The 14,611-nt window shown below is 43.3% G+C and overlaps 1 protein-coding gene across 1 annotated transcript in view; it reads left to right on the forward strand.

The window, feature by feature from the left end:
- KIT (KIT proto-oncogene, receptor tyrosine kinase) overlaps nt 1–14,611 on the forward strand; it is an 84,364-nt gene that overhangs the window by 22,620 nt on the left and 47,133 nt on the right. The window contains exon 2 of the mRNA XM_061192308.1: nt 13,376–13,645. Coding sequence (XP_061048291.1) covers nt 13,376–13,645 — 270 coding nt within the window. The remainder of the gene's footprint in view (nt 1–13,375; nt 13,646–14,611) is intronic.

A 14,611-nucleotide genomic window follows, 5' to 3' on the forward strand; every position in this document is an offset into this window, starting at 1 on the left:
CAAACAGTGGTTTAAAAACAAAGCAGGTGATTAGTTATATTATTTATATCATAAGAGAATCACTGCTACTCATTATTGCCATAAATAGTTGAGTACTTTTTATGTCCAGCCAGTTTTGTTTTTTTTTTTAAATAAAGGGTTTCTTTATTTTGACCCTATTATGGCCTAACTATTTGATTACAGATCCTAGAGTCTTAGGGCTTTTGATGGCCTCTTTTTAGTTTTTCAGAAGAAGAAACAGACGCCTAGAACCTAAGGGACTTGCCCCAAATTTAGAATCCAGAATTTCTCTATGTCCCCACCATTACATTTTTCCTTCACTAACTGCTTCAGAGCAAAAATACATAGTTACACATTTTATCTAAAACGTACAAATATTAAATATCTTAGCAGACACCAAACAGTAATTTGGTCGTGCCTCCAACCTGAGAGAAGCTTTGACATGTCGTACCTTTAGAAGGCATTTATTGGAAGCCTGAATCCTTGCTGCTGAGTCCTCTTAGTAAGTTTCCTTAGAAGAATGCAGAACATCTAACATCTCCTTGATCTTGGGTATGCTTTTCAAACAGCAAAAGCAGCCTGAGGGCAGCTTCCCTTGCCCCCAGATGGCATGCTTGTGAATGGAGAATTGATGGAAAGAAGGAGTTGAGGGTTCAAGTACAAGGAAGCTCCCAGTTGGGCATCGTTGAGGGATCTGCGTGGGGACATGCTTTATAGCAGAGAACGAGGCCTGCGTGATTGGCCCAGGGATCACAGTAACAGCCAGAAAAGCAGAAAATACACATGCTACAGGAAAGGTGTGATCAACAAAGGTGATTTATTAGTGCTGGGTTTGTCTATGTGGTTAAGGCAGAAAATAGAGGGGCTGACTCGGCCCCCAGGAGGAAACCGCTCTCAGGAGCAGAGGCCGGAAGGGCCCAAACCACAGGTGAATCCACCCCGGCTGAAAGTCTGCAGAAAGGTGAGCCAATGTGGGGTGGGAGTTGGGGTGATGTGGCCCAACTCTGCCTCTCCAGAGGGGCATCCATGCACTGGGGCATCCCTTTCTAGCACCAGGGAGCCTGGTGAATCACTCTTGCTCAGACGTCCATGAGAATGTGGGACCCACATGTGGTAGCACGGCTCCTTTGTGCCACAGATATTTTTCTGAAAAGAGCGTGTTCAAAGAAAGGGGGGCTTAAAAATAGTGTTTTTACCCCGCCTCAGTCACCTCATGGCCACATTCATCAGCCCTTGAGGTCAGGCAGTAGCCGCCTAGGCCTCTCCAGCCAATCTGTGTCGTGGTCTTCTCGGCTAGTCACTGCTCTGTGTCCCTGACTCCCATTCCTTCCTTCCTTTGCTGTTCTCCCTGGCTGCCTGCCCCCTTGGATACTCATCCCCCCACCTTTTCGTGCGAGACCTCTGGCAGCTCCCATGTCTTCCATTTCCCCATCAGCCACTGCCTTCCTGCTCACTGACTTCAGGAGTCCTCCCTCCTCCTCTTCCCCCCTCCTCCCTCCCCTCCTCTCCCTCCTCTCCCTCCTCTCCCGCCTCTCCTTCCTCTCCCTCCTCTCCCTCCTCTCCCTCCTCTCCTTGACGTGCAGTCAAGGCTCCTCTTCTCCCACATCCCAGGCCTGCAGTACTGTCAGAGATTCTGGCAGGATTGGGTTCTGGTGTGCAGCCAGGGTTGCAAATCAGTGATATAAGTTCCATGACTCTCCATCCCTCCTCCCTACTGCCAGTGACCAATCCTTTGTGCTGAAGACTTTAGGGCTGGTTCTCTGTCCATTTCTGTTCCCCCGCCTGCTGCCATGTCCTCCAAGATTCTAGCATCCTTTTAGAAGTCCCTCCGCACCCTCTAGCCTGGAATTTCCTGGTTCTCTCTTACCAGTCGAGTCATCACCATCTCCACCCTACTGTAGCCACCTTGGCCCTTGTCATTTCCTTCTCGGCCCCTCTGTTTTTTGCACTCTCCATTCCCTCCCTGGATGATTTTATGGGCACCCCGGGATACCACCCCCTGTGTGCTGGTGAATATGTCTGTGGCCCTGACCTCCCCTGCTGCCCCCGCCCCCATCAATTTGCAGAACCTTCCAGCTGCCACCTGCTGATCCAAATGCCTCTAAATCAGTTTTTTCCCCCTCCAGTCTGTTGGCACCCCATCTTCTCATAGGTGTAAGCCAAAAACAGGGGTGTCTTCTTTCCTTCCTCTTGCTTCCTTACTGCCTAGATCCGCCCATGCCGAGGCCCCGTACTCACCCAGGAAACACCCACCTCTCCTGTCCGTCCCATACCTCTGGCTTATGTTCTCATCAGCTCCTGTCTGGACCTAGTCTCCTAGCTGTCCTTGTCTCTAGTCCTGTTCTGTCAGTACTATCCTTCACTGCTCCCAGAGGGGTCCCCCCAAAACACACACCAGTAGCTCCCCATCTGGGCAGGCTCACCTCCTTACCATGACAAAGACCCTACTGGGTCTCTGGCCTCACATCTTGATGCTGCAGGGATTTTGAGTGACACCTGACTTCTGAGCATGCGTCTTGCTAGTTCTGTGACATTTGCTCCTGTGGTTCCCCCACTCGATAGACCATCTGTGCCTACAGTCTGGCCAGGTCACACACATTTTTTAATCTGAGCTCTAGGAATCCTTTCTGACCCCTCTTTTTTTTTTTTTTTTTTTTTTTTAATATTTTTGGCTGCGTTGGGTCTTCGTTGCTGCACGCAGGCTTTCTCGAATTGAGGTGAGCGGGGACTACTCTTTGTTGTGGTGCGCGGGCTTCTCATCGCGGTGGCTTCTCTTGTTGCGGGGCATGGGCTCTAGGCACGTGGGCTTCAGTAGGTGTGGCACAAGGGCTAAGTAGTTGTGGCTCGTGGGCTCAGTAGTTGTGGCTCGTGGGCTCAGTAGTTGTGGCTCGTGGGCTCTAGAGCGCAAGCTCAGTAATTGTGGCGCATGGGCTTAGTTGCTCCGTGGCATGTGGGATCTTCCCAGACCAGGGCTCCAACCCATGTCCCCTGCATTGGCAGGCGGATTCTTAACTACTGCCCACCAGGGAAGTCCCTTGACCCCTCTTCTTGCCCACATGCTCTGTTGCCCTTTTTGTCTGCTCTTGCTTCATTGTATGGTCACTGTGTGTGTGAGTTCAGCTTCCCCACTGGGCTGTCATGCCCTGCTCTGTATTCCTGGTCCTCAGCCCCACGCAGGCCAAATGGTAGGAGCTCAATTACCATTGCATCCATGAAGACACGTTTCTGAAGTGCTGGCTTTGTTACTGAGCCCCTTCTCTTTGCCACTAATGACTAACGCTCCAGTTTTTCTTTCTCTGTCCTTCGGTTCCCTTCTGTCAATTAGTTCGTAATCTTTACACCAACATTGAAATATGCTTAAGGAGCTGCTTTTTTAAAAAAAGACTGTGCTGCAGGATGTCTTTGTTATTGATATTTTGTGATTTTAAAGTGACTTTCAAATGGCTGATCATTTTATAATGGTCTGTTGCCATTGCTTGAAACCCTAAGCTGTCTCGAAGATGGAAACAGATTTTGTATAATCACTAAATATCCTGGACCTAATGTAGTACCAAGACCTGGCATGCAGAGAGAAATTTTATTTTTAGAAGCTAAATACAAATTTGCATTGTACCAAGGAATTGTTTTTTTCAGGCCCCGAACGTAGGGGTATTACAGTGAGAGACTTAAGGGATGGTGAGGAGACTGTGTCAATTACCTATTGTTTATCTCATTTCTAAACCTGAGTAGATTTTAGCAGTGAGTTCCATTCAGTTGAGTACTTTAAATCTCTATGTTCTAAGATTAAAGCTGTATCTGAACTTTTCTCTTACCCAGAAAATCCTTTGGAAAGTGTTCAATTGTGAATTGGAATTCAAGTGATCCATTTCGGACTGTTCTCAAACTTGTCCGTGGAGGTGCTTTTAAAGGTTGGAGATGGTCGGGATTTGGGTGGTGTGTTTGTGCGTATGTAGTCGTGAGGCAGTTCAATTTCTTTGAAAGCTCATGTTTTCCCCCTGAAAAAAATGCGTTTGATTTTTTTCTTTCTATTTTATGCTATGTATTATAATATAAAAGGATGTTTACTGTTATTTGTCACTGAGTGAAATTGACTTTCAAGAAGACTGTTAGCAAACACCCTGGATGAGGAAAGCACTGCTCTGTAAGATGATGTCTCAGATTATCTTCCCATATCCTGCGCCTCTGCATTTCCTATACGTAGTCATTCCTTCGCTGTGCACTTAGTGAGCACATGCTGTATTCCTGATGTCCTGTGAGGCTTTGAGGCTAGTGATGGCTACAGACCTGGCTTTGGATTCTGAGAACTCACAGTTTGGGGGGTGGGTGTGGGTGGGATGGGATCCTCATAGGATGAGCTTTTCCTCGAATACACATACAAACACGGGCACATGCAAACACACAGACAAAGACTTCCTGGCTTAGCTCTCACGGCCCCTCCCCCTGGAGCTTTTCATGGTCCTTTTGGGCAGAATGATAGCTGCTTCCTTTGAGTCTTGGGACCTGTTTGTGACCTCTCAGTATTTTTGTTTCATTTGTATTAGATTTGTCTCCTACACAAGGCTGAGTTCCTCATCAGCATCTCGTTCACTACCATGGTAATAATTATGCAATAGATGCATGTTGACATGAAAGATGTCTTAATGGTTCTGGTGGCGTGGCCTCACCACAGTGGAATGGGGGCCATGCTGGATCCTCCATGGCGTGGCTTCCTCCAATTTGCGTGGGGATCCGGAGTGGATTCACACTCTCCCTGTCGCTGGGCAAGAGCGTTTTTAAGGACTTGTGTGGTTTTCACTGAGTTCATACCCCCAACCCCAGCTTTATTCTATTTCCAGTATCATCTACTTGTTTTCAAAAGCCTCATGGGTGTTGTGGGCAATTACTACGATCCTTCCATCTTGATTTTTATCCAGTTTACTCCTATGGGAATATAAAAGTGTGTCAGAAACAGTAGGATATACAAATCATTAGCCCTTTTATTACAAATTGTGGTTGAACAGTATGTGAACCAGAGAGGAGCTGAACTACAGTGGAGCTTTGAGCTTTGCCTTATTCACAGCTCTACTTCCCCAAAACTAGAATAGGCCTCTCTATGTGGGTTTTCTTCCCTGCCATTATTTCACCTGGTTCCTTATATTTGTGTCCAAAGAGGAGAAGGTTTTGAAGTGACTTCCTTACTTTTAACCCCAGCTATAAATTCAGTCTTTGCAGCTTTAGACATTTGTGAAGGGTATAAAGACCTTAGGAGGACAAGTTGAGACTCCAGATTGATTAACAGTTGACATGGTCCAACCACTACTGAAGGTGGTTGGGGAGCAACCTGTGCTCAAGCCAGGCGCCCCGACTTACACAGATCATTAAGAAGCTTGTACTGTAGAAGCCCACTCTGGACTCGAGTCTTTTAAGCCACAGATCACAAAAAATACAGGTCTATCTTGAATGGTTTATTTCACTTAAGAAAAGAAAGATGGATGGCTTTGTTCTTTTTGATGGAGAAACAGAACTTTTTCTTTGAGTTTGGGTTGACTTTGAGTTTGGGTTGACTGATGGGAGTTCTCAGACAGTCTGAGCTGCTGTCTTCCCCATACACCACACCCACAATATAAGGCCTGCAGTTTCTAATTTCAGTTTCTTTAAACATAGTGCCTGTGAGACAGTCAGAATGCAGAATCCCCCCGTGTTTGTGAAGTGGAGACCCTCCCCCAATCTTCTGATGTTTCACCCACATTTAACTTGAAGAACCTGTAGGGTTTTTTCAGTTGAGCCACCTTGTAGAGTGTTGCTTCGTTATCAGAGAATCAACAGCTTTCCCCAAACACACACACACACACACACACTCACACACACTCATATTTCATCAATTTTCATAACATGTACTTATATATAATATAATATCAAGTCCAACTTCCATAAACAGGTTTGAGAATAAAACCAAAGGACTCAGATAGTGTGAGGAGAAAAGCAAAGATGTACAGGAGAAGAACTCTAGTAGCCTTGAACGTTCAAGTCTCTTGGGCAGTAGTCAGTGTCGTTTAAAATTTCTAGCTTATTCAGCCCTGAGCGCTAAAAGAGGCTTCTGCTATGAATGGCTACTCTGTATAAGGTAGTAGAGAGCTGGGAAGAAAGAGAGCTGGTGTTCAAGCCCTCGAACACAGCTGTGTGGAACAAATAAAAATAATAACTGATTAATTTTTGAACGCTGTGATTTAAGATAAACTTGGGGGGCCCACAGAGGCTACTACTAGAGGTCAGAGTGGTCAGATAAGAAAGAGCCAAGGTAGCTGAGAAAATTTGAGGCTTCCCCCCGGGCCTTGAAGAATTACTGATTTTTAAAAAACCTTAGTTTTTAAAAAAATTGTGGTAAAATATACATAATATAAAGCGTACCATTTAAAAGTGTCTAATTCAGTGCCATTAACGTACATTCACAATGTTGGGCAACCATCACCATATCCATTTCCAGGACTTTTTTTTTTAATCAGCCCGAACAGAAACCCATTAAACAATAACCCTCCATTCCTCCCTCTCCCTAGCCCTTGGTAACCTCTATTCTACTTTCTGTCTCTATGAATTTGCCTATTCTTGATACCTCATATAAGTGGAATCATACAGTATTTATCCTTTTGTGTCTGGCTTATTTCACTTAGCATAATGTTTTCAAAGTTCATCCATGTTGTAGCATATGTCAGAATTTCATTCCTTTTTATGGCTGAATAATATTTTGTTTTATGTATATACCACATTTTGTTTATCCGTTCATCTGTCGATGGACAACTGGGTTTTTCCACCTTCTGGCTATTGTGAATAATGCAGCTATGAACGTTGGTGTGCAAGTATCTGTTTGCATCCTGCTTTCAATTCTTTTGGATATGGCTGAATTTTACACTAGAAAGAGGTTACAGAGGGTATGTTGGTATTTATCTTGAACTATTGTTAAAATCTTGCATTGTTGACTGTTCATAAGTGCCCTTTTCCTCCCTTATTTGTGCTTCTTGAGAGCAAGGACTGTTTCCTAGGTCCAGCACTTAGCAAGGTACCTGGGATAAGTATTTGCTGAATAGGTCCTGGAGTTCCTAGCCCAGAGCCATCATTCATTATAGTACTTGGTCCCCAGAATGGTGGGTTTTGCCATCTATCATTTTTGGGGGGGCTCATTAATTAACATGTGTTCAGGAAACAGAAAGCAACTCTTGATATTTTTATTAGCCAAACATAATTAGGGAAGTATATGTTCAAATGCAAAGGGTCCTGATATAGATAAAACCCAATTCAACAAACGTTTGTTGAGAACTTGCTATGTACCTGATATATTTCAAAATGTGTGATTCCAGAGCAATTTCAAAGGTCAGTTGGAATAAATTATTGGTATTGATTTTTAAATATAATAAAAGTATGTGTGTATATATGTCTGTGTGTTTGTATATATACGTATACACACACATATATATCTTTTAACAGGAATCTCTAGTTTTTTTTTTTCTTGTGAGAGCATTATAGTTTGGAGACAAGAGAATAATATCCACAGTCCCACTCTGATATAAGCTCTATTTTCATTTTATAGTATGAGTTTGAGGGTTGAACTTATCATTTATTTTGAAAATAAAACCCTGCATGTTTCTGGTGGGGATTATTTACAAAATTTATTTTTTAAAACTCTAGAAGTAAAGTGCAAACTAATGATATCAAATTTGGAGGTATCCATAGTGGTTTTAATGGATGAATTAAGCCACTCCCTTTTCTTAGTGGAGCAACGGAATAGACAGTTGTGCTCTTTTGGGGATAGGTCGGAAGACTGTTAGCATCTGTTACAGGAGCTGGGTGTTTTGGAACCTGTCCTTCCTCCAATCTTTTATATGTTCAGGGATTGAAGGGAATCTTTTTTATGACTATGCTAGGGAAAAAAGTACAATTTAGGATCCTTACCCTGAGAGCCCTAAGACCTTGCAGTAGGTAGAGAAGGTAAGATATAGATGTAGACCACTATGGTACAGCAGTAGAAGCCAAATGGGTGATGGGGCTGAACATGTTAGAGGGATTTAGTGGGGACAGGTGATCATGACCTAGAGTGGTTAGGGAACAACAGCCGTGAAGACTGGGCTTTCTGTATGACAAAGAGGTGAATTGGTGGAGTAGCTGTGTCCTGGGGACATGGGCAGAGAGATGGGCATAACAAGGACTGAAGCGCGTTTGCAGCATCCTTAGTCTAAGGGTCTGACTGGAGAGGCAGGTTGGGTCCAGAGGAAACAGCTAGAAATTAATCCCGTGAAAATGCTTTGTAAGCCGCACATGATGTCAGTGGTAGCTGCTGCTGTCTCTGTTAGGGGTTTTGAGGCTGGGAGTGGGGTTGTTGAAAAAGTGGTGTTTTAGGCTGATGGGTCTCAGGGTTATGAGGTTGGATGATTTGGGGGTGGGGTGAGTGGAGGCTGGAGGCATGGAGATCTTTCAGGAGAGGATGTTCTCTCCATGACATTGTAAGTGGCTAGTCTGGGGTGGGACAGCAGGAGTGGAAAGGCATACAAGGATGTGTGACAGAGGCTCTGCGGAAAGATTGCTATGTTTTTACTGCCAAGGAGGGCGAAGTCAGACAGAAATCTGTTTGGGAAATGATGGACCCATTCACATCCATAGGAAGTAAGTCAGGACTGATTGGAGGGAAGATAAGAGATTCTGTTTTTAGAATAATTGTGTCTCGTATTTATTATGTGTTTTCTATGTGCCTGAGCACAATTCTGAGTGCTTTACATAACAGCTTTATGAACAGGTGCTGTTACTGTCCCTACTTTCAAGATGAGGAAACCGAGGCAGAGATGATTGGTAACTTGCCTAAGGATCACACACTTAGTAAGTGGCAGAGCCAGGATGCAAATCTGTACAGTCTTATCTCTAGAGATTATCATACTAACTGAAGTAAGTCAGAACGAGAAAGACAAATACCATATGATATCACTTATATGTGGAATCTAAAATATGACACAAATGAACTCATCTACGAAACAAAAACAGACTCACAGGCATAGAGAACAGACTTGTGGTTGCCAAGGGGAAGGGATGTAGTGGGAGTTTGGGATTAGCAGATGCAGCCTATTATATATAGGATGGATAAACAACGAGGTCCTACCATATAGCACAGGGAACTGTAATTTCAACATCCTGTGGTAAACCATAATGGAAAAGAATATGAGAAAGAATATATATGTGTATAACTGAACCACTTATAGCAGAAATTAACACAACACTGTAAATCAACTATACTTCAATAAAATAAATTCAAAAAAATTTTAGAAACCTCAAAAAAAATGAGTCAAGCTCTTACCTAGGATGCTTTATTGCTTCACTGTAATAACTAGCATTTATTACAAACTGCCCAGTCCTGTGTTAAGCTCCTTGCGTGTATTTATCGCATTTGATTTGCATTAGAACTCTGTGAAATGAGGGTATTTCTATCATCATTTTCCAGATATGGAAACTTGGGCACAGAAAGCTCAAGTGGCCTGCCTTAGGTCACACAGCTAAGCCTTGCCTACGTTGGGGTGGCAGGTCTCCAGAAGTCAACAGTATTTATTCAGCCAGGTTGTAGTATCTGCATATGCCCTTAAGACCCACTCATGAGAAGATTGAATTGATTGAAATATATTGCAATATAAATTCTTGAGAATTTTTGGATTCAGTTTACTGTCAACGTCGCTCATATGGACTAGGAAGTACTCCTTTTTTTTTTTTTTTGGCCGTGCCACGTGGCTTGTGGGATCTTAGTTCCCCGACCAGGGATTGAACCCAGGCCCACAGCAGGGAAAGCACCAAGTCTTAACCACTGGACTGCCAGGGAATTCCCGGAAGTATTCCTTTTTTAAAAGGGATAAATAATTGAAATAATAGCATCTCCATTTACTGCTGTGCCCATTTTCATTATTTAATGCACCGTATGACTTTAAAAATAATCCTAACCACTTCACTCCCACATTCTGGCTCCTTCATTTAGATGTTCAGCCTAGTGGGCACACAGTCTCGTCCATAGCACTTCTCATATTGTTGGTGCTCAGTAACGTTTTTTTTTTTAAACATCTTTATTGGAGTATAATTGCTTTACAGTGTTGTGTTAGTTTCTGCTGTATAACAAAGTGAATCAGCTAAACGTGTACATATATCCCCATATCTCCTCTCTCTTGCGTCTCCCTCCCACCCTCCCTATCCCACCCCTCTAGGTGGTCACAAAGCACCGAGCTGATCTCCCTGTGCTATGCGGCTGCTTCCCACTAGCTATCTGTTTTACATTTGGTAGTGTATATATGTCCATGCCACTCTCTCACTTCATCCCAGCTTACCCTTCCCCCTCCCCGTGTCCTCAAGTCCATTCTCTACGTCTGCGTCTTTATTCCTGTCCTGCCCCTAGGTTCTTCAGAACCATTTTTTTTTTTTTTTTTTTAGATTCCATATATATGTGTTAGCATACGGTATTTGTTCTTCTCTTTCTGACTTACTTCACCCTGTATGACAGACTCTAGGTCTGTCCACCTCACTACAAATAACTCAATTTTGTTTCTTTTCATGGCTGAGTAATATTCCATTGTATATATGTGCCACATCTTCTTTATCCATTCATCTGTCAATGGACACTGAGGTTGCTTCCATGACCTGGCTATTGTAAATAGAGCTGCAATGAACATTGTGGTACATGACTCTTTTTGAATTACGGTTTTCTCGGGGTATATGCCGGGTAGTGGGATTGCTGGGTCATATGGTAATTCTATTTTTAGTTTTTTCAGGAACCTCCATACTGTTCTCCATAGTGGCTGTATCAATTTACATTCCCGCCAGCAGTGCAGGAGGGTTCCCTTTTCTCCACACCCTCTCCAGCATTTATTGTTTGTAGATTTTTTGATGAGGGCCATTCTGACTGGTGTGAGGTGATACCTCATTGTAGTTTTGATTTGCATTTCTCTCATGATTAGTGATGTTGAGCATCCTTTCATGTGTTTGTTGGCAATCTGTATATCTTCTTTGGAGAAATGTCTATTTAGGTCTTCTGCCCAGTTTTGGATTGGGTTGTTTGTTTTTTTTGATATTGGGTGCTCAGTAACATTTGATGATTATGATTGAACTTACTGTTAATCTTCTGTGAATCAAGGCTGCTGAGCATCTTCTGATCTGGGGGTGTACTTTGCATGACATCATGGAGCTACAATTGATGCCGTGGTTGGAAGGTGCCCAGATGAAATATTTGTCTGGGTTAACAAAGTGGAACTGAGACTGGTCATTTATACACATCCTCAGGGGGCAACTTCATCCTTTCTTTAGAGCACCTTTGGTCTGTCCCTCTCCATGGATTCTGTTTCTTCTATCTTCAAATGCCAGCAAGCCTCCTATTTTTTTTTTTTTTTAACTTTTAACCTTGTTTGACTACAGATCTATCTCTTCTGTGCTTTCTCCTGCCACAGCTCTCTAAGAAGAGGTCTACACTTGCAGCCTTTAACCTTGAAGCCAACAGAAATTCCCACTCAACTGAAATTGGATTTCCTGTGGTGTCTTTCTAACCAAGTCTGGGGAGGCTTGGTTCGTTCCCTTTGACCTTGCTCAGCCTCTGCCCTGGGACCCACCCACCTTTTCTTTGAAACCTTTTGTGTGTTGCCTGCCTTGCCTCTTTAGCCTCTCCCCTTCCTTTCTGGTGGTCTCATTTTCAAAAATCTCTTTTGACTCTTTCCTACCCACTCTTAGCTGGTAAGATCGGTACTCGTTGTGTTCCTCTTTTGTCTACAAACCCTTTCCTTGGATTATTTGTTCGTGTCTTTTAACTTCACAGGTATTACTCTTGCTCCACCATCGGAATTTCGGGTTGTCAGGTGAGAAGTCCATCTACCGCCCAGGTAGCACCTGGGAGCAGGTCTCTTGCTTCTCCCGTCCCTGTCCCTTTCTGACCCTCCCTTTCTATCTCCACCTCTGCCCTGAACTTGTGGAGAGGCTCCTGGTATGGCCTACTCCTGCTGCCGCCCCTTCCTCTACCTGGCTTGGATGGCTTTTGCTCCTCCTTTATAACCTACGTCAGTTCTGTCTCTGACCTTGTATGTGTGCAGGGGGCACAAATCCCAGGCACATGAACCATTCCCCCCATGATCCTGCAGAAGTGGCTGAAAGCCCCCCAGGGAGCTCTGTTCTCCTGGTGCCCCAGTCCATCTCACCCAGGTCATATGTGAGTCAACCTTTTGTATTTTTCATGGCACTCTAGCCACTGATGTGCTCTTCCTCTGGCAGTATCAGATCTTCCTCTTTTCGTCTCAAATCCTTGCTGTGGGTTCTGTGGCTTCTGCCTACCTTAGGACCAGAGCTTTTCACTGGTTTCCCTGAATCTAGTTGACCTCCGCTATCTCACTGTGCATGAGTGTCTCGGTGGTATGTATCTCTGGTACATGTCTGTCTTTTCTTTCTCCTCTTCTGATATTGTGAAAATCCAGCCCACTTCTTTTTCTTTAGCCTAAAGCTAAACCTTGTATCTTTGTTTCATTATTCTGACATTGAACACTGTGTACTTTAAGCTCTGGAGTGTAGGACTGTGTGTCTCATTTATGTGGATTTTCTCCCAGCACCTAACAATGCTTTTGTAGATCACAAGTAATGAACAGATACTTGCCTTCATGCTACAGATGCATGCGTGCACAAATGAATGAATGAATTGGCTGCTGTGAATTTTCTAAGGTTCAAGTTTCATATTCAGAGTCTATAGTTTATATCTTTAAACTAGTTTCCTATGTAGGAAACCTCTCTAGGCATTAGGTTGATCAGGCTGCAACCCAGCGTAGCCCAGGAAGTCTCATGATCTGATCATTAAAATAAGATTTTCATTTTCTGCCTTATTATTTGAAACTTACAGATAGTCCTTTTTTGATGACCATCACCATATAAGGAGAATTGCATAGAAATAACTGAATTCACAAAGTTTTAAGAAAAAGCCAGGTTAATCATGATCATGTACATTTTGCTTGAAGAGTGACAGCCCAGTAGTTTTTTTTTAATAGTGCAAGATTTTGTTTTTGTTGTTTCTAGACTGGGTGTCAGCATGTCAGTATCATTGCAATGGCCCATGTTCAGAGTGGAAACTTGACCCCGCTGTGTGTTTAACCCAGAGAAGGCCATGGCATCCAGCAAGGCTTGGCTTGCATACCAAGGGTGACCCTCAGGATTAATTGAGGGTTGCAGAAAATAACTTAATTTTCTAGATGAACTTGAGAAACTTTAAAAAGAACTCTCTCCCCATAAATAGCTGGGCAGCTTTGTCCTATTTTTATTGTCGAGTACACAGAAGATGGAAATCAATATTGGAAGAAATCCTTATTTCGCCTAAGAAAAAGATCACATTCAACACGATTTTCATTTTTCTTGGCAGGCTCTTCTCAACCATCTGTGAGTCCAGGGGAACTGTCTCCACCATCCATCCATCCAGCAAAATCAGAGTTAATTGTCAGTGTCGGCGATGAGATTAGGCTATTATGCACCGACCCAGGATTTGTCAAGTGGACTTTTGAGACTCTGGGTCAATTGACAGAGAAAACACACCCAGAATGGATCACCAAGAAAGCAGAGGCCACAAATACAGGCAATTACACGTGCACCAATGAAGGCGGCTTGAGCGGTTCCATTTATGTGTTTGTTAGAGGTAAATGCTCAGCTTTCTTTGATGCTATACTTAGAGAACTTTACATCCTGTCCTTAATTAGGGATGACATATAGATGGCTGAGTCATGGATAAAATATTACTGGCTGGGTCTAGGAAGCATAAGACAAAAATTTTTTTTTGTTAGTTTCCCCCGTCTTTTGATACATAGTGGCTTTGGGTATGACTCCAGCTGAAGGTCTGCAAGGCTGTGATACTCTTCCTAATGAGATTACAATATGGTTTAGCCCATTTGTCCTGGTGATGTGAGTAAACCCTGAGAATAAATTAGGCCCTTTGGGAAGGCGGCATTTTAATGCCTTGAGATTCCAGATACTCCCACTTAGTAAAAACACTTCAGGGAACTAAAGGCCTAAACAGATCAAAGCTTCAAATGAATTGACCCACTTTTAGGGAGTAAATTCCAGAAAAATAACTCAGTTGGCTAAGCACCCCCTGTCCTTCCTAGGTTCTTAATAGAAGTCAGTTCATTCATTTAAAAAATTGTGACCTCTTAGAAACAAAAGGAAAATGTGATGGTTGGATTTCTGTACCTCATCTCATGTGATGAATGCAGTGATTCATCTGTGTTTGTGCTTTTAATATCCTTGTCAGGAGGAGATTTCCTGGGGGGCTAGGGGCAGGGATAAGGGAGGAGTCTCTTTTTGCTGATGTAAAAACTGAAGCACTTAAAGCTTAAGAGACATACCCACATTATAGGAGGAGAAATAGTTTCAGTTCTAGTCCTGGGTTTGTACCTGGCCTGGGGTTGTCCTTGCAACCTCATGCATGGTATTGTGGAAGAGGACCGAATAAATTTATCCTAGATTGTGGATCTGAGCCACCCCTAGAATCACAGTTCCTCACGGCAACACTTGGATGAGATCGCCTGCTCTGTCTTCCTTATGTAATTGTTATCAGGGAGACAAAATTGTGCAAATTCTAGTTCTGTCAAGGGTTAGTAAAATT

Source organism: Eubalaena glacialis, chromosome 5 (assembly GCF_028564815.1).
Source record: "Eubalaena glacialis isolate mEubGla1 chromosome 5, mEubGla1.1.hap2.+ XY, whole genome shotgun sequence".
In the NCBI taxonomy this organism is placed as follows: domain Eukaryota; kingdom Metazoa; phylum Chordata; class Mammalia; order Artiodactyla; family Balaenidae; genus Eubalaena; species Eubalaena glacialis.